We start from the raw sequence: 20,967 nt of genomic DNA, 5'->3' as shown, positions 1-20,967 counted from the left end.
TCCAATTTACATGTGAATACCTATATCAGGGTGCGAGGGAGTGTTATCAATGTGTATCTACATGCATCTACATGTGGGTGGAGGCATGCAGGTTGCCAGCTTTTGATTTTCCTCACAAGTCTCAACGACATGGGGATCCTTGGGGCATAAATGTGCATAACTTTAGGAAAAATTGACGTATTAATCTGGCTGTGTCTTCCAAGGGATTACAAAGAAACTGCAATCCATAGCCATTGATGAGAAAAGGCCACACATCAGTACTTTTGATATATCTTTTAAAGCAACTCATTATTAGTCGAATCAGTTGCAATGAAAGGGAGAAAAGATTTAGGACCCTTCCACACAGCCATATAACCCAGAATATCAAGGCAAAAATTCCACAATATCTGCTTTGAACTGGGTTATCTGAGGCCACACTTCCATATATTCCAGTTCAAAGCAGAAAATGTGAGATTTTATTCAGCTGTGTGGAAGGGGCCTTAGTCATCTCTGGCCCCACCTAAGTCCCTTTCCACACAGCTGTATAAAATCCCATATTATCTGCTTTGAACTGGGTTATATGACAGTGTGGACTCAGATAACCCAGTTCAAAGCAGATATAGTGGATTATCTGATTTGATAATCTGGATTATATGGTGGTATAGATCCAGCCTCTGTTAAACCTTAGAATCAACCTTTTCCAATGCATTGGTCCACAACTCCCAGCCAGTGGTTGGGAATGATGGGCTCTGCTAGGAATGGGAAACTACCCACCTGTTGGGAAACAAGATCTTGAGCCTCGTGGAAAGGAAGATGGAAAAATGGTTGATACCAATAGGGAAAACCAGATCAAACTTTTCAGCAAATTTGTTACCTACATTGCCCTTTTTTTCCAAGCCTGCATCTGAGGCTGGATCTACACTGCCATATAATCCAGTTTCAGAATGCAGATTATCTGTATTGAACTGGATTATGTGAGTCTACATTGCCATATAATCCAGTTCAATGCCGTTTATCTGCATCCTGGAATTATATGCCAGTGTAGATCCAGCCAGCCAGAGCTTTCCAAACTGTATGTCATGGCACGTTTGTGTGTCGGCTGCCATGTGTAGGTGTGTCATGAGAGTGTAATGAGAAATTTCTGAGTCTGTGTGAAATCAGCAATAAATCATATATTTTTTAAAAAAATACAAATGAAAAGTTTTCATGAGATATGTTGTGTCCCCGTACATTTCGCTATTACAGTTTATGTATGCATTCATACCTCTGATAACAGGTGGGGTTAACCTCTGGTTTCCTAGGATTACTGTGTTGTGAAATGATGCAGGTCAAAAAAGTGTGTCACCAACATGAAATGTTTTGAAAGCTCTGACTTAAGATTTCTTATGTTTAAATAAGATGCAAGCATAGATTCTGGTCAGAGGGCAGCTAAGACTTTCTGTTGATCAGAGCACATTTTCTTATGGGGTGAGAAACCACTAGCCCTCCAGATGCTTTTACCTTCAACTCCCATCAACCCTACCCTATGTGGCTCATGATAAACAGTGGATCTCAACCTGTAGGTCCCCAGATGTTTTGCCCTTCAACTCCCAGAAATCCCAACAGCTGGTAAACTGGCTGGGATTTCTGGGAGTCGTAGGCCTAAACACCTGGGGACCCACAAGTTGAGAACCACTGTGGTAAGATATTGTGAGAGTAGTAGCCTAAATTATCTGGAGGACCCAAGCTATCTTTCTGTTTTTCACAAGCGTGAAGTGAGGCCTATATTGATGAATATCCCAAAGCATAGTTTAGAGAATATATATATGTATGTATATGTATATGATGCTTTCTGATGGATAGATACTAAATATACTGAGCCTCTCGCAAGCATAAATTGTCACTGATATGGCTTAATCTATATATATATATAAATGTAATGTGCATTTTATTATGGAGTAAACAACAAAACCACTGAACCCAATCACACCAAATTTGGCCACAAAAGACATAGTCATCCAAAATATGTCTTTCAAACAAAAAAAAAACCTAGAAAAGTACAAATTAGAAGAAGAGGAAGAACTGTTTTTCCCCTTGCTGCCAGTTAGAAGGGTATGCCCCGCCTACTTCGTTTCTTAGCAACCCCTTGGCCAAGGAACAGCCAGGGTTCAGTTAGGCCTCTTCCATGCTGCCTATAAAATACAGATTATCTGATTTAAACTGGATTATATGGCAGTGTAGACTCAAGGCCCTACCACACACCTATATAATCCAGAATGCCAAGGCAGGATAATTCACATTTGCTTTGAACTGGATTATCTTAAGTCCACACTACCATATAATCCAGTTCAATGTGGATTTTATACAGTTGTGTAGAAGGGGCCTCATATAATCCAGTTCTAAGCAGATAATATAAGATTATAAATATAATATCTATAATTACTGTGGTATAATAATACAGAACAATATAATCTCTAAAGTCAGGACAGTAAATAAAGAGCAACACTCTGAAAACAGGGGAATTCCAGAAAGGAAACAACCAGGGCCAGCTAACACCTCCCAACAAAGGATTTCCCCAGGCAGGAAGCAGCCAGGCTTTGAAGCTGCAAGGCAATTAAATGCTATTCAAGGTGACTAATTGCAGCATTCATACTTGCTGCACTGAGATTATTCATTTCTATTCAACCTAGCCAACCAAGAATTCCACAAGGTAGAAAGCGGCCAGGCTTGCAAGCAGCAAGGCAATTCAGTGCTGTTCAACCTGGCCAATCAAGATTTCCCCTAGATAGAAAACCCCCAGGTTTTGAAGCCACGAGGCTACTCTGTCCCATTCAACCTGCCCAAGGAAGGATGCCCCTATATAGAATGTGGCCAAGGTTTGCAGCAGCGAGGCTATTCTGTGCAATTCAAATTGGCCAAAAAACCATTCCCCTAGAACGCAAGTACCCAGCCTTCCAAGCAGCAAGCCTATTCCATTGTATTCCAGCTCACCAAACAAGGATTCGCATAAGAAGAAAACGGCCAGGCTTTGAGGCTTCAAGGCTATTCACTGCTATTCCACTTGGTCAACAAATGATTCCCATAAGCCACAGCAACACGTGGCCGGGCACAGCTAGTATAGTATAAATTTCAAAATTCATAGTTTCAAATTGATAAAATCCTTGTCCATTAATGGTTCCACCAGCATGACCCTTGGAAAGCAGGGTAGCAATGTTCTGGAGATGCCACCTTGATGGATCAAATACCATGCAGTGCTGTAGCTTTGGCTCCCCCTGCTGGTAGCTAGGAGGCATTGTTAGACAGAAATCCCCAAATTAGTTTTAACTCAACATGTGTCAAACTCAAGGCCCTCCAGGTCATTTTATGTGGCTCTCAGATGCTGCACTGCAACTCCTGTTAGACCTCAGGATTAGAGCTGATGGGAGTCATGATACTATCACATCTGGAAGGTTGTGCTTTGTTCTGTTTATTCAGGAGAGTGGAGTTTGGATTTAGAAACAAGGCTTGTTAATATGATAATTGTCATTGAAAGATTATTTAAGCTTACTCCAACCTCAGAGCCATAAGTGCTGTTTGATTGCAAGTACCATTATCCATAATCCACATGATGGATAATCTAAAGTGATGGGAGTTCGATAACATCAGGGGACCCAAACTGGGTAAAAACTAAATATATAATTGGCCCTCTGTATCCACAGATTTTTCCATCCATAGATCCAACAACCCTTTGAGTCCCCCCAGAGAGATAGGGCAGCCTATAAATACAGTATTATTGTTTGATACACACAACATGATGAATAAACAGCCAACAAGATCACTATGTTGGCTTTTGCATTGCATCACGCATCAGGCACTTCCCAAATGTCTAGGACTATGTGATATATTGGCAAATAATGCATGCAGATCCAAGTAGGGTGGCCTTTTGCAGCTGACAGGTGGTAATTTTGTCAGCTCCGGTTCTTTTCAAGTGTAGGTCAAGGTCTTTAGACACTGCACCCAGTGTACCGATCACCACGGGGACCACTTTTACTGGCTTGTGCCAGAGCCTTTGCAGTTTGATCATATTATTATGATTATGATTATGATAATTATTTGAAGGCAACCATAAAACTAATACAGCCATCGATGAAAATTAGTTTGACTGCTATAAGCAATGAAATGGGCTTGTTTATTTATTGGTTGATTTAAAATCCCACTTTTCCTTCAAAACTAGGATCCAAGATGGCTTAAGTAAAAGATTTTAATAATATGATCCCCCATATTATGTGGGAACAAATTCCCAGCTCACCCTGTCTCACAGACTCAAACTGGCAACCTTCAGGTCAGCAACGCAATCTTCAGATCAGCAGTCCAGCTGGCACAAGGGTTTAACCCATTGCACCACAGCAGGACATGCCCACACATTATTTAGCATAGTGCTCAGTGCATTGCAGAATCAAACTTTGCTTTTCAGGGGTTTGCTTGAAATTATTTTTAAGCCACAATCATTGGCTGAATCTGTGGATGCAGAATCTCCGGATAAAAACTGTAACAACAAGAAACGTTTTTGATTGTGTTTATTGCAATTTGGTCTTGAATGTATCTTGTTCTTTTTACTGACAAATACTTTGTACCTTCCAAAACTTGTGGCATTACTGCCTCTGTGACTGTTTCATGGCATTTCATATCATTACTAGAATTACTCATAGAAATTGTATGTTGAACATATGTGAGGACAGGGAACCTGTACATAAATTGGATCACTGGGTCAACGTTATGTACATACGCAGGCAATTGGAAATCTATTTTTTGTGATCCCATTTCCTTTGTAATTCTTCTTTGTGTAGCAACAAACTGGATCTCCTGGAAATCTCTAGGAGTGACAAACCTCTTTTTGAATCAGTTACAGGACACTCCTTTTAATATCAAAACACCCTGTTTGTTCACAATTAGAAATGAACATCTGTTTATTGTTGGTTGGTTTGTTTTCTGTGTTTTTTTGGTGGGAGGGATAGCAGTCTGGGTGGCCAGCAAAGGGTTCCAAAGACAGAGAATTGGTTCCCCAGATCTACTAGAGCAGTGGTTCTCAACCTGTGGGTCCCCAGGTCCCAGAAATCCCAGCCAGTTTACCAGCTGTTAGGATTTCTGGGAGCTGAAGGCCAAAACATCTGAGGACCCACAGGTAGAGAACCACTGCACTAGAGTTTTCCATCCTGATTTATACTTTCTGCAGCCAACGTCTCCAGCATTTCAGGCTGGTGTCTTTCTCAGCTCAGTCTGGATATCACGGATCTGGACCTTGTGCATATAAAGCATGTGGTCTATCATTTTGCGGCAGCAGAACAAAGCCGGCTACCTGGATAGATGGCAGAATAAAATACAGAGCCACCATACTAACTGTGATATATTCTTGGATGCTGGTCTCTTGGCCTGACCTCTGTGACTGCATTCTGTCTCTTGCAGATCTGGATCCCTCATCGGAAAGAGTGCTGCCCCCTACTCACCGTACCAGATGTCCCCCTGACTGCTTTTAGCCTCCAATGAATCATGTTCAACCCAATGAACCCGCCAGTGAACAACTATGCGGAGCATTGCTATCTTCGGCCCCTCCACGGGCAGGGGCAACCCAGCGGCTTGGTGGAAGGTCAGTCCCACAGCAACAACAGAACCCCAGAGATGAAGAGTGGTGCTGTCTAGTGCTCTCTCTTGCACACATGCTCCATCTTTTTGCCTGTCCTTTCTGTGGTTTACAAGAGTGGTTTTGGATTTATAAGATTAGCCAAAACAACATAATCCATGCACCTACAAGAAAGGAAATACTTGCAGATTTGCAGTACTCTGAGAGAGGCACACAAACAAATCAGCCCTAAGAGAGAGAAAAGCTTAGGAGGCTAATGGGCATTTGGACATACCGTGTTTCCCCGAAAATAAGACAGTGTCTTATATTAATTTTTGCTCCCAAAGATGCGCTAGGTCTTATTTTCAGGGGATGTCTTAGTTTTCCATGAAGAAGAATTCACATTTTTTGTTGAACAAAAAAATGAACATTTATTATATAATGTACAATAGCTATCACAAACCAGCATAACCAGACAAACTGTGAATCCTATCAAGAATTTCTTGTTACTACCATTATTTCCATGTACAACACTCTATGATACGTACATTTACCAATCCTGCATGCTCTGGTGTTCTGTTCAGCAGGCATGCTTCCAAACAAAAACTTTGCTAGGTCTTACTTTCAGGGGAGGTCTTATATTTAGCAATTCAGCAAAACCTCTACTAGGTCTTATTTTCTGGGAATGTCTTATTTTAGGGGAAACAGGGTAGGTATGGTTAAAATCAGCGACGATAGGAAATACATTAAAGCAACTCCTGTTCTTGAAAAAGGAGCATTCCACAGTACCATAACATTTCATTTCTGACCTATATGATCATAATAGCTAGATCTGTTTATTGTCCACTGACCATATCAACAATAAAAGACAAAACCAAAAATACACAGACAAATAGACACTAACCACTATCCTAAAACTCTTGTAATAGTTAACTAAAATAAATTAAAATACCTCATACAATAAAACTTGATTAAATAATAAGTTTGGTAAAATGGGATTAAGTTACAAGATGAAAGCAGGGGGAGTAGAGTGACGAGTGTAAAAGAATCAGTCAAAGAGTTTACATAAGTTCATCACCATAACAAGGGATAGGTAATAGGTAAATGGTATGGCAATTTTTAAAATAAATGCAGTAGATCCTCCACTTCATTAGGGTTTCGTGGAGTATCTAGAGATTCCTAGAGAGAACATATTAATCAAATCCATTATTAAAAAGTTAAACTTGCAAATGTGGCGGGACCAACTGTACACCAGATGCTGGGGGAGATCAGAAATCAGGGGGAGCCAATAGTGAGCCCAAAGTTTCATGCTCAGATTTTAAACTTGCACCTATCTTTGATTATTTCTGGATCTTGGTCTCCTCTCTTAACCAGCTGAGCTCTTCTTGTGTTCCTGCGATTTGTCAGATGCCACATTTCGCAGTCTGCTGCTCTTTTCATCTATCATTTCTTCTTCCTATATGCTGCAGGGTAATCTGAACCTTGGACTCAAGCAACCCAGGTTCCTCATCACACAGGTTGGCAACCAGGTTTCTAAATGGAGCTAATTATAGGGAGTGCCCCTCTTAAAGCAGCTCTACTGGCTGCCAATAAGTTTCTGGTCCCAATTCAAAGTGCAGGTTTTGACCTATAAAGCTTTAAATGATTCAGGTTCTGCCTGTCTTCGAGACCTCATCTTTCCTATGAACCGGCATGGGCTCTAAGATCCTCCGGAGAGGCCCTCCTCTCGCTCCCACCAGCATCACAAGCATGGTTGATGGGGATGAGAGAGAGGGCCTTCTCGGTGGTGGCCCCCGACTTTGGAACTACCTCCCAAGGGAAATTACACAAGCCCCTACATTGATCTTCTTTTGTAGGGACTTGAAAACCTGGATGTTTCTGCTTGCATTTGATAATGCCTAGTCCCTAGTTATAAATGCCCAGTCCCTAGGTTCTACAATAATATTCTGTTCTCTGCACTTCATTCAACGCCCAACTCTATGATATGCTGCTTGCATTATTCCATGCCCAGCCCTTTTATAGCCTGGACACACCCATTGTACTGCAGCAATTGGTTTTGTTGAGTATTGTTTTGATTGAGTTTAGTGATGCTGTTTTATATTCTTATGTTTTATTGAATTGTGCTTTTATCTGAATTGCTATATTTAACTATGTTTTGTTTTAATTATGTTTTTGCTTTGATAGATTGTTTTGTATTTATGTCTATGGGCATTTTGTTCCATATGTAAGCCGCCTCAAGTCCCTTCCAGAAGATGGTGGTTGCTGCTGCTGCTCAGTCGTTTAGTCGTCTCCGACTCTTTGTGACCTCATGGACTGGTCCACGCCAGAGCTCCCTGTCGGCCGTCACCGCCCCCAGTTCCATCAAGGTCAACCCAGTCACTTCAAGGATACCGTCCATCCATCTTGCCCTTGGTCGGCCTCTCTTCCTTTTTTCTTCCATTTTCCCCAGCATCGTGATCTTTTCCAAGCTTTCCTGTCTTCTCATGATGTGGCCAAAATACTTCACCTTTGCCTCTAATATCCTTCCCTCCAGTGAGCAGCCGGGCATTATTTCTTGGAGGATGGACTGGTTGGAGCTTCTTGCCGTCCAAGGCACTCTCAGGATTTTCCTCCAGCACCAGAGTTCAAAAGTGTCTATCTTCCTTCGCTCAGCCTTCCTTATGGTCCAGCTCTCGCATCCATAGGTCACTATGGGGAATACCATTGCTTTGACTATGCGGACCTTCATTGCCAGTGTGATGTCTCTGCTCTTCACTATTTTGTCAAGGTTGGCCATTGCTCTCCTCCCAAGAAGTAAATGCCTTCTGATTTCCTGGCTACAGTCTGCATCTGCAGTGATCTTCATGCCTAGAAATGTAAAGTCTGTCACTGCCTCCACGTTTTCTCCCTCTATTTGCCAGTTATCAATAGGTGTAGTTGCCATGATCTTGGTTTTCTTGACGTTTAACTGCAACCCAGTTTTTGCACTTCCTTCTTTCACCTTGGTGATAAGGCTCCTCAGCTCCTCCTCGCTTTCGGCCATCAGAGTGGTATCATCTGCATACCTAAGGTTGTTAATGTTTCTTCCAGCAATTTTAACTCCGGCCTTGGATTTGTCAAGCCCCGCATGTCACATGATGTGTTCTGCGTACAAGTTGAATAGGGAGGGTGAAAGTATGCAGCCCTGCTGTACTCCTTTCCCAATCTTGAACCAGTCTGTTGTTTTGTGGTCTGTTCTTACTGTTGCTACTTGGTCTTTATACAGATTTCTCAGGAGACAGACAAGGTGACTTGGTATCCCCATACCACCAAGAACATGACATAGTTTATTATGATCCACACAGTTGAAGGCTTTAGAATAGTCAATAAAGCAGAAGTAGATGTTTTTCTGAAACTCCCTGGCTTCCTCCATTATCCAGCGAATATTGGCAATTTGGTCTCTCGTTCCTCTGCCTTTTCTGAACCCAGCTTGGACATCTGGCAACTCTCGCTCCATGTATTGCTGGAGTCTGCCTTGCAGGATCTTGAGCATTACCTTACTGGCATGGGAAATAAGTGCCACTGTACGGAAGTTGGAGCATTCTTTAGCGTTTCCCTTTTTTGGTATGGGGATATAAATCGATATTTTCCAATCTGATGGCCAATCTTGTGGTAGGGTATAAGAATAAAGTTATTATTATTATCACACAGAATCACATTTCTGATCTTTTCTTCTTCTATCCCTCTTTCTCCACCAGGAATCAGCGACTTGCCATATTACCACCAGGCCAACTCAGTGGGAAATCATCACACCTATGGGATGGGGCCTGGAGGTGAACAGTCTTCTCATACGGATGGTGAGCTTTTACAGAATAAATAGACCAGAATAGGAGTTAATGTGAGATGAAATAATGGAGGTAGGAAAATGAAATCACTACACCATAGAGATCTGTGCAGAAAGGAGGCGGCAGAAAGGTGCATGCAGAGGTATGGCTGAAAGTCTCCAGGGCAGCAAAAAACAAGCTTGCTCCCTCCTCCCTATGACTTCCCCTCACATATTTATGTCCTCTCAGCTTTCCCCTCTGCAGGCTAAACATGCCTAGCTGTTTAAGCCGCTCCTCATAGGGCTTGTTCTCCAGACCCTTGATCATTTTAGTCGCCCTCCTCTGGACACATTCCAGTTTGTCAACATCTCCCTTAAATTACGGTGCCCACTAGTCAGTAGTAATTGTACTGAGACAGAAAGTCCAATAGTCTAAGTCTAAGATAACTCTGTGGTTCATTTTTCCTCTTTTCTACCAGGAACATGCTTTTCTACACCCCGTAACACAGCCAAGCTAACAAAGAAGAGGGCGCTGTCCATCTCCCCACTCTCAGATGCCAGCATTGACTTGCAGACTGTCATCCGCACCTCCCCCAATTCACTGGTAGCTTATATAAACTCTCGTTGTGCCTCATCTGGGGGCTCCTATGGACATCTCTCCGTTGGAACCGTTAGGTAGGTGTCTGCTTCCTTTTTTGCAGTGACATAGAGTCGGAAGGGGGCCTTCTAGTCAGTAGTGTCAAACCTGTGGCCTTCCAGGTGTTTTGGACTTCAGCCCCCAGAATTCCTGGTTATTGGGCAAGCTTGGGATTTCAGAGAATTGGAATCTGAAACATCTGAAGGTACACAAATTTGGCATTTCTGTCCTTGATAGTTGAATCCCATCCCACCATTGTTCAATGTATGAGCTCCAGGTCAGGCAACCCCAGCAGGTAGCTGATTCTCTCAGTTTGAAGACATCCAGAGAACGAGACCCAGATATCTTCTTAGGCAATTGGTCCCATTACAGAACCGCTTTTACTGTCAGGGAGTTCCTTCTAATGTTCAGTTGAAATCTACCCATCACTTAAAACCTTTAGACTTTATACTATCCTCAGGGGAAGCAGAGAACAAATCTGCACCCTCGTCTCTATGGCAGCCCTTGAAGTATTGAAAGAGTTCAGTCACATCACCCCCATCTTCTCTTCATTGGGATAAATATGCCTAGCTCCTTCAACTTCTCCGCATTTGTTTAGGTAAAGGTTTTCCCCTGACGTTAAGTCCAGTCATGTCTGACTCTGGGATTTGGTGCTCATCCCCATTTCTAAGCCGAAGAGCCGGCGTTGTCTGTAGACATCTCCAAGGTCATGTGGCCAGCATGACTGCATGGAGCGCTGTTACCTTCCCGCCGGAGTGGTACCTATTGATCTACTCACATTGGCATGTTTTCGAACTGCTAGGTTGGCAGAAGCTGGAGCTAACAGCAGCCGCTCACGCCGCTCCCAGGATTTGAACCTGGGACCTTTCCATTTGTTTATTGGTTAACAAATAAAAAGTAACTCAATTCATGTAGACTGTCATCCACACCTCCCACAATTCATTTAAAAAGTAAAATAAGAGACTAACATTTAGCAAAGCAAAGAATTGAATGATGAAAACAACACAAAAAATCCTATTGTATAATCACTGTGCTGTGTTTAGAAAAATCTAGGTAAGTAAACTATAATCAAATTCACTCTGAACATGAATAAAACAATTCCCGTTTAATACTAGAGACACAAATTAATTTCATGACATATTACTTCTATTACCCCATGTGATTCAGCAACTCAATGGGAAGTTACTGGTGGGTTTTGACTTCTTTTCCACCTCGGCTACTGCAGAGACTTGTCTTCCTCCCTTCTTCATGGGAGATGAGAAACCTATATGTGTTGATGTGTGTACACTAAACAAAGGCTTCTAAAGAGAGTTTAAGAATGAGGAAATATTTAAAGCAATGTTTCTCAGAGTGTACTCCTCTAGGTGTTTTGGGCTTCGGGTTCCAGAAGTCCTCGCCAGTTTGACAGATGTTAGGAAATGTGGGAGCTGAAGTCCAAAACATCTGGAGGAGCACAGTTTGAGAAACTCTGCTTTAAGGGAAAGCTTTTATTCTAAGCAAAAAGTTATCTCATACTTGAAGACACCTTTCTTCAGATGTTACTTAAGAGTAATTACAACATTACAAACAACCTAAATTGTTTTTTTCATGTCAGGAGTGACTTGAAAAACTGTAAGTTGCTTCTGGTGTGAGAGAATTGGTCATCTGCAAAGATGGGGCCCAGGGGACACCCGGATGTTTGATGTTTTACCATTCTTGTGGGAGGCTTCTCTCATGTCCCCGCATGGAGCTGGAGCTGACAGAGCTGTTGGTCAACAGTCCTGCTGGCACAAGGGTTTAACCCATTGTGCCACTGGGGACTCCTAGCCTAAATCATGTTAAACAAAGTTTAAAGAAATCATAATCCCTAATTGAACATTCCAGTTCTACTCAAGATGCACATGAAGTCTTGCCTGGGTTTCATTGGAAGCAAGGACAAAATACCTAGTAGAGGCCTAAGTCCCAAAACCACAGCCTCTTTTTCTCCCATTGTCTCTGTCTGTGCCTCCTCAGATCACAAACTAGCACATCACCGATATTGTGCAAATACTTGTTATGAAAGTTCAATATGTAAATGCTGCTCATGTGCACATTTCGTGCTTTCTTCCATCATCCCCTCCAGCCCTTCCCTTGGATACCAGAGCCCCATGGGCCACCCGAAATCTCAGGGAATGTCGTTTGGCCACAATCCACCAATGCTGCCTTGCGGCTCTCATGAACACATGCCCAGTCGGCCAGGGATGATGCACCATATGCCGCCACCCCGTGGGATGCTGAAGCACTGCCAAGTAAGTGGTTGTCATTTCCACCATCCTCCCCTTCTCAACATGTCACCCTTGGAAGCATGTAAATAGCCCTAGCATGGAGGAAAACAAGCAAATGATTTCACAAAGCCCTTTTCCCAAATATGAAACCCAAGGGTGCCTTAGTACTCTGGGCAGGCCCTTAGAGTGATCTCCCCCATCAGTTTGGGGGAGAAAGGTGATGGTGGTGGGAATGGCCGAGACAAGAGGGAGAAGGGCTTCTTCATGTGGGTATGGGGCTTTAGTTGAAGAGGGTCCCATCACCTGGAGCTCTCGCCATCTCTCTCCCACAGCTGAAGTCAGAGCCCAGCCTAGGCAGCCCTCTGGATGCCCTGAGCACCAAGTGCCTGGAGGAGTGCTCGGAGGGTGACATTTCCAGCCCAGCCTCTACGGGGACACAGGTAACACCAGGCCAATGTGGTGTGCTACACACACAGATTCCCCTTCTCCCCAATATATAGGTAAAAGTAAAGGTTTTCCCCTGACATTGTCTAGTCGTGTCTGATTCTAGGGGTTGGTGCATATCTCCATTTCTAAGCCGAAGAGCCGGCATTATCCATAGATACCTCCAAGGTCATGTGTCCGACATGACTGCATGGAGTGCTGTTACTTTACCTATTAATCTACTCACATTTGCATGGTTGGCAGAAGCTGGGGCTAACAGTGGGAGCTCATTGTGTTCCCCAGATTGAAAACATTGACCTTTTGGTCAAGTTCAGCAGCACAATGGTTTAGCCTACTACGCTATTGGGGACTCTCCCAATATATAGCCCTGTAGAAAAGGCTGGATGGGTCCAATGAGAGCAGAAGAGCCTTTTCCATGAACTAACACATACATGAAATCGCGTAACACTAAGTCATATTGATCCCTGCCCGGCATCCTCCTCTAGGATCTCACACAGAAGTCCTTCTTTTCCCACTTTCCCACCTGAGATGCCTGGAAGTGCTGCAAAATAGGAGCTTCTGCATGTAAAACATCATCTTGGCTTCACCCCCTGCCTGAGGATCATAGTGAAGAGCAGATGAACAGGCTGTGAGAGAGAGTGAAGGAGACCCATGGGCATCACTAAGTCCTTTCACTTGAGAGGGCAGCTCTAACTCTTCCAGGGTTGTAGAATAGCAGCTCCCATCTACTTAGCGGTTGGTGAAGGATATATGTATGTAACAAGATTTTTGTTCCTGGGCTATAAATGTCATTTCCTAATTGGTTCTATCATAAAAACATGGGAAAAGTTTATTAACTGCAAATTAACTGCATTTTTGTGGGACATCCTGCAGCACATTTTGCCATAGTTGTTCAATAAATATCTCATCAAGTCTCAACCAATTCAGCATAGTTTGTGACAGCCACAAAAACAAAGTTTCTGGCATATAACAACTACTTTCAAAGTAAGTACAGTAGAGTCTCACTCATCCAAGCCTCGCTTATCCAAGTTTCTGGATTATCCAAGCCATTTTTGTAGTCAATGTTTTCAATATATTGTGATATTTTGGTGCTAAATTATTAAATACAGTAATTACAACATAACATTACTGTGTATTGAACTGCTTATTCTGTCAAATTTGTTGTAAAACATGATGTTTTGGTGCTTAATTTGTAAAACCATAACCTAATTTGATGTTTAATGGGCTTTTCCTTAATCCCTCCTTATTATCCAAGATATTCACTTATCCAAGCTTCTGCCGGCTCATTTAGCTTGGATAAGTGAGACTCTACTGTGCCACACAATTAAACAGGAATAACCCTTTCAAACTAGAAACAGAAAACAAATTTTGTTAAATAGTGTTTCCGAATGAGGACTCAATGCCCTTATCCATGCAGCTCTCCCTGTGGAAGAAGCATACTCACAGCTACCTCTCCTGAATTGTACTGGGAATCTGAGGACTGGGAAATTGAGCCTTTTCTCCCAAGAACTTTCTAAGCTTGCTTCATATCTCATCTCCATCCCAGGACCCTTTACTTGGCATGCTGGATGCTCGGGATGAATTGGAGAAGGAAGACGGGAAGGTGGAAGCTGAGGCAGTGTACGAGACCAATTGCCACTGGGAAGGATGCTCCAAAGAGTTTGACACCCAAGAACAGTTGGTGCACGTGAGTAATGAACCGTCTAATTGTAATTCAGATTGACTGGAACTTGCCATACCCAATGGACTAATAAGCCATGCCAAATATATCTTAAAGAAATGCTTTCTTATTCTTTCGAATGCTTTGCCAAGATAAGAGTGGATAAGAATCAGAACCACGAGGAACAATGATGTTTTTTTTTTGGGGGGGGGGGGGTTTCATGTCAGAAGTGACTTGAGAAATTGCAAGTCACTTCTGGTGTGAGAGAATTGGCCGTCTGCAAGGACGTTGCCCAGGGAACGCCTGGATGTTTTTATCATCCTTGTGGGAGGCTACTCTCATGTCCCCGCATGGAGCTGGAGCTGATAGAGGGAGCTCATCCGCGCTCTCCCCGGGTGGGATTTGAACCTGGCAGCTTTCCGATCAGCAACCCAACCTTCAAGTCACAAGGCTTTAATCCACTACGCCACTGGGGGCTCCATGTTTTGTGGTGGTAGCTCCCTATATTCAAAGAGCTATTCCTTTTCACAGGAAGGTGCAAAGAAGACTACAATTTTTCCCATCCTCAAGTATCTCAATGTGTTGAAATGTCCTGTTGAGAAAATGGTCAACTGCCATGATATTCTTTTCACTCTCAAGTAATTTTTCATACTTGGGGACTTTTTACTGTAGCTTTTTTGTATGTAAAACCATTTCCAGCACAAAATATACTATTTTGTTACAAGGAAAGTCCCAAAGTGAAAATTCATAGAAAAATCCACAATTAATTTGCATAATGACCTGACGGGAAAACACATTTTAAATTATTTTTTTCTTGAGCACAGAAACCAAATCAGGATTTGGATGAGTACATAACATGAATATAACTAAAAATGTAAAGATAAAGGTTTTCCCTTGACATTACGTCTAGTTGAGTCCAACTCTGGGGGTTGGTGCTCATCTCCATTTCTAAGCCGAAGAGCCGGCATTGTCCGTAGACACCTCCAAGGTCATGTGGCTGGCATGACTGCATGGAGCAGTGTTACCCTCCGGTAGAAGCGGTACCTATTGATCTACTCACATTTGCATTTTTTCGAAATGCTAGGTTAGCAGAAGCTGAGGCTAACAGGGGATGTTCATTCCGTTCCCCGGATTTGAACAGCCAACCTTTCGGTCAGCAAATTCAACAGCTCAGCAGTTTATCCGCTGCACCACCGGGGGTCATATAGAATGTCAGCATAAAAAAATAGCAATAGCATCAGAAGTATTAAAAGATCCAAAACCTCAGTGCTACTCCTAGCACCCCCTTTTTAGACCTAAGTGTTAAAATCCTTAAAATGTCAAGATATATATTTAAATCTTATTCAGTATTCAGGCCGCATTTAACCTCTTAGTTTCTAGTTCTTCTTTCAGTGGACACCAAAATTGTGACAGTTTATTCGCTCATCTGAGCAAAGCCTGAATCTCCAAATGGTTCCTTCCACTGACTTCCATTCTCAGTGCTGTTTCTCTCCTCTGATCCTGCAGCACATTAATAATGAACACATTCATGGGGAGAAGAAGGAATTTGTGTGCCACTGGAGAGACTGCTCACGGGAGCAACGCCCCTTCAAGGCTCAGTACATGCTGGTTGTCCACATGAGGCGCCACACAGGAGAAAAGCCACACAAGTGTACAGTAAGTTGGCCACCGAAACAAAGAGCTAGCTTTGGGTCTATCTGGAGCATCTGAGAGGTTGATTAAGGACAACTGTGGGAAAAAATAGCACAATACGATTATGTCACTCTGAGCCAGTGATTCTCAACTTTGGGTTCACTGGATGTTTGGGATTTTTATCATCCTAAATCACTTCATCTTCCAAGGCTTCTGGAAGACAGAGTCCAAAACATTTGGAGAATCAAATGTTGAGAATAACTGTCCTGAGGCCTCATTCTGGGCATGCTCAGATAAACCCTTCAGCACATGATACCACAAGGAAAGTCTAACAAAGTAAAGGTTTCCCTTGACATTAGGTCTAGTCATGTCCGACTCTGGGGGGTGATGCTCATCTCCATTTCTAAGCCAAAGAGCCGGCGTTGTCCGTATACGTCTTCTAGGTCATGTGGCCGGCATGACTTCATGGAGCGTTGTTACCTTCCCACCAGAGCAGTACCTATTGATCAACCAACATTTGCATGTTTTTGAACTGCTAAGTTGGCAGAAGCTAGGGCTAACAGCAGGAGCTCACCCTGCTCCCCACCGACCTTTTGGTCAGCAAGTTCAGCAGCTCAGTGGTTTAATCCACTGCACTACTGGGGGCACCAACAAGGTGTCTGTATGTGCACCAATTGGTGTGTGAGCCGGTCATGACCTGAGAACTGGTGTGATAAGATTTTCAAATGTCTTATTCATGGATATCAAGGATATGTGAATTTTGGTGGTACTGTTTCTCCTATTATTGCAGCATTCTGATCAAGGTCCCTACATATTCTCTTGTAACACTGGACAAGCATAGAACCTGATCCTGCATATAGAAATAGCATATGGAATATCACAACTTGTTTGCTTCTTCTTTTCAAAAATAGGAGAGCAGCTATCTGGCCCTTGAAATAATAAACGGAAGCTTTAAAACATTCAAGTAGTAATTAACAATCTTGTAGGAGCCAGGGGACGAACCAAACAGTGAACAAGGATGACACTGTTCAATGCAATATTTAGATCTTTGCCTCTGATCATAACTAAGGAGAAGCTAGATACAGTAGAGTCTCACTTATCCAACGTTCTGGATTATCCAACACATTTTTGTAGTCAATGTTTTCAATACATCGTGATATTTTGGTGCTAAATTCATAAATACAGTAATTACTACATAGCATTACTGCATATTGAAATACTTTTTCTGTCAAATTTGTTGTATAACATGTTTTGCTGCTTAATTTGTAAAATCATAACCTAATTTGATGTTTAATAGGCTTTTCCTTAATCCCTCCTTATTATCCAACATATTCACTTATCCAACGTTCTGCCGGCCCATTTATGTTGGATAAGGGAGACTCTACTGTATGTTTTGAAAGGGGTGGATATGTTTATAAATTTGCAGATTGCAGAATTCTGCTTTCCTGGATGCAAACTTATGTCAGTTTTGATGCAGAATTTGGGAGAGGTGTATGGATGCTGTAGGCATTCTTGACTTTAACAGAAAAAATGGCTTGTGCTGAAATCCTCTTTACTACGTTGTTAGTAAAGCCCCACAGGAATACTGCCCTTGACTAACTCGAGCATCCCATCATATAGGGGAATCAGTTACAAAGTACTACTGGCTTCCTTTGTAGATTTTAGTAGCATATGTTGCTAGGTAGATTAGACCAAATAGACAGTGCAGCATTTATTACCACCCTCTCAGCTGAAAATTTCTTCTACATAATTTTTAAAGAGGGATAGTTATGACTTGCCTTGTACTTAGCATTACACTCAGCCCTCCATATTCTCCTGGAAAGAAGGCATGTGCATGTGTCTGTGTGAAGTTGGAGACGGAGAAAGAAATGCAAAATACCATACACCTTGCTCCATTGCCTTACAGTTTGAAGGCTGCAATAAAGCCTACTCGCGGCTGGAAAATCTCAAGACCCACCTGCGTTCCCACACGGGTGAGAAACCATATGTCTGTGAGCATGAAGGTTGCAATAAGGCCTTCTCCAACGCCTCGGATCGAGCCAAGCACCAGAACCGGACACACTCCAACGAGGTATGGACAGAAATAATAATAATAAGTAAATAAAACTTTAGAATCATGGAATCATAGAGTTGGAAGAGACCTCATGGGCCATCCAGTCCAATCCCCTGCCAAGAAGCAGGAAAATGGCATTCAAATCAGTAAAATGACATATCCCATCCCCTCTCCAAACAGGACTTGGGACGGCCTGCAAGGAGTAAAAACAGTGCAAAGGAAGCCAGCATGGTGCATAGGGCTGTGACTTTCGCCACTAGGGTTTGATTCCTCATTCAGCCATGGTAACCCTGAAATAGCCTCAGTTCAAAATGGTGATTCTCCCCATCTCTGTGATGTGGTCTGACCTAAAATTTCCTCTAGAGGTGTTGTGACCAAAAGTAAGGGGGACATCGTTCTGTGCTTTTAAAACACCCTGGAGTGGAAACTTAACAGTCTGTTTGTGTTCTGCCAGAAACCCTATGTCTGTAAGATCCCAGGCTGCACCAAGCGCTATACCGACCCCAGTTCGCTGCGCAAACACGTTAAGACAGTGCATGGACCGGACGCCCACGTCACCAAGAAACACCGCGGAGACACCATGCCCACCAGCCGGACACTGGCCCTCCATGGTGACCTGAAACAAGAAAGGGATACGGAGGGCAGGAAGGAAGAGAGCAAACTTATGGTGCCTGACTCAACTTTGGTAAGCAACACGGGATGGAGACCGGAGTAGGATGCTTTCTTTTGCTAAATTACTGCTTATAATAGGTTTTGGCAATGGAAATCAGCTTTTGGGAGGTAAGGTCATTCTATATAGCAGTGATTCTCAACTTGTGTTTTGGATTACAACTCCCAGAAATCCCAGTCAATTTGCCAGCTGCTAGAATTTCTGGAAGTTGAAGGCCAAAATATCTGGGGACCCACAGGTTGAGAACCATTGTTCTATAGGGATCTCTAGGTCACAAAGATGGTCTTAATGGATGTACCCAATGCTGCTCTGAAGGCAGAAAAGCAAATGGACGTAATGGGATTGCAAAAAGTCAAGGGTGTCTAAAATTTATAGTAATCAAGAATACTTAACTGTACTGTCTAGCATAACAACTTGGCACATCCCTTGGAGGTGAAGAACAAGAGCAAATTGTGCAAATAATGACTGGGCTTTCCCCCCCCTAAAGCACAAAATTTCCCCTACATCCTTCCCAGGGATGTTAGATCAGCCCCCTCCCTCCTGACCTTCAGGAAGAAAGTAAAAACCTGATTATGGGACCAACCTTTTAGCAAGTTAATACAATATGAGTATATGGAATTGTGAAATGACTAATGAAGCAGCCTTGGATTTGACACTGGATGATGTGATTTTAATAATTGTTTTAATATTGCTGCTGATTTTTGGTTTTAATGTATTTGTTTGTTTTTACTGTATGTATTTATATGCATGGCATCAAATTGCTTCCTTTTGGTTAGGCCTCTCTGAGTCCCCCTTTTGGGATGAGAAGGGTGGGATATAAATGTAGTAAATAAATAAATCAATAAATAAATTCATTTAGTTTAATGGGAATTCATTATTATTATAATAAATTGATTATTCATTGTGTTGTCGAAGGCTTTCATGGCCGGGATCACAGGGTTGTTGTATGTCTTTCGGGCTGTGTGGCCATGTTCCAGAAGCATTCTCTCCTGACGTTTCGCCCACATCTATGGCAGGCATCCTCAGAACCTCACAACCTCTGATGATGCCTGCCATAGATGTGGGTGAAACGTCAGGAGAGAATGCTTCTGGAACATGGCCACACAGCCCGAAAGACATACAACAACCCTGATTATTCATTAATAGGAATCATTAGTCCCCACACATATGCACAACTGAAATATCTTGATGAAGAGGGGATCGTGGTTAATCTAGCTGAAATCTCTAGTGTAAATACTTAGAGTATCATCTTAGAATATAACACATCATCCCCTATAATGCCCATTGCAGACATTCAAGGAATTCCTAGATACATCTTTATATGGGAAATGACTCTGCCTTGAGCGTTGAAAATATATGCTTTTGTTTATGGCACCTTGCTGAATAAAATTTTCCTTCCTCAGTTAAAAACCATCCAAACAGATTAATTAGGTTATGTTGATTAAGCTACAAATAGAAGTCAGGAGCCCTTTGCAGTGGTTCCCAACCTTTGGGCCTCCCGGTGTTTTGGAGTTGAACTCCAAGAAAACCCAGCAAAGTTTTCCAGCGGTTGGAAAATGTGGGAGTTGAAGTCGAAAACACCTGGAGGCGCAAAGGTTGGAAACCACTGCAATGCCTTATCTTTTTCACCATTTTTTTGGCTTTCCCCCAATGCATTTTTTAAGAAGGCACTTAAAATAACTTAGCATGGAATACCATGCTGAGTTGTCGGGATGACTTGAGCTTTGTTTCCCTCCTTCTCCTCCCAGAAACCGCAGCCCAGCCCTGGGGGCCAGTCGTCCTGCAGCAGCGAACGCTCGCCTTTGGGCAGCGCTAATAACAACGATAGTGGTGTGGAGATGAATGCAAACACGGGCGGCAGTTTAGAGGACCTTTCAGCACTGGAGGAGCCCTCTGAGCCCATGAGCAACTCTGGGTTGTCGGCGCTACACAGGCTAGAGAACCTGCGCATTGACAAGCTCAAGCATTTGCGCAAGCCCCTTTCTGCAAAGGGTGTCAAGCTGCCCTCCATCTCGGGAACAGGTAAGTAGGGAATGGTAGGTGAAGCCTCAGACTTCAAAGCATGGTGATGGTTGAGGTCTGAGCAGTGCTTGGAGAAGTTGCTTTTGGGATGCAATTCCCAGAATTCCATCGTCAACATTGGTTGTGCTGGCTGGTAGACTCTCTGAATGAGAATCCTTAAAGTTGTGCCTTTATGGATGACACAATGTGGCTCAATGAAAAGTTAATCCTCCATGAAGTGGAAGGTAGTAGGAAATGAAGATGACCAGATCGCAGATGGATAGACTCAATA

General features: G+C 42.8%; 1 protein-coding gene across 3 annotated transcripts in view; it reads left to right on the top strand.

The window, feature by feature from the left end:
* Positions 1-20,967, top strand: part of gli1 (GLI family zinc finger 1) — a 200,280-nt gene that overhangs the window by 171,859 nt on the left and 7,454 nt on the right. For 2 of the 3 annotated variants that reach the window (XM_062971102.1, XM_062971103.1), the window contains exons 2-11: positions 5,401-5,581; positions 9,271-9,369; positions 9,815-10,010; positions 12,074-12,239; positions 12,548-12,655; positions 14,206-14,346; positions 15,826-15,975; positions 17,858-18,022; positions 18,459-18,689; positions 20,423-20,696. In XM_062971102.1, coding sequence (XP_062827172.1) covers positions 5,485-5,581; positions 9,271-9,369; positions 9,815-10,010; positions 12,074-12,239; positions 12,548-12,655; positions 14,206-14,346; positions 15,826-15,975; positions 17,858-18,022; positions 18,459-18,689; positions 20,423-20,696 — 1,627 coding nt within the window. In that variant the 5' untranslated portion in view covers positions 5,401-5,484. The remainder of the gene's footprint in view (positions 1-5,400; positions 5,582-9,270; positions 9,370-9,814; positions 10,011-12,073; positions 12,240-12,547; positions 12,656-14,205; positions 14,347-15,825; positions 15,976-17,857; positions 18,023-18,458; positions 18,690-20,422; positions 20,697-20,967) is intronic. The other variant, XM_062971104.1, reaches the window with a different exon arrangement.

The sequence above is a fragment of the Anolis carolinensis genome, chromosome 2 (genome assembly GCF_035594765.1).
Source record: "Anolis carolinensis isolate JA03-04 chromosome 2, rAnoCar3.1.pri, whole genome shotgun sequence".
Taxonomy (NCBI): Eukaryota; Metazoa; Chordata; class Lepidosauria; order Squamata; family Dactyloidae; genus Anolis; species Anolis carolinensis.
Note: the sequence above shows the minus strand (reverse complement) of the source record. Positions and strands in the feature narration are given on the sequence as shown.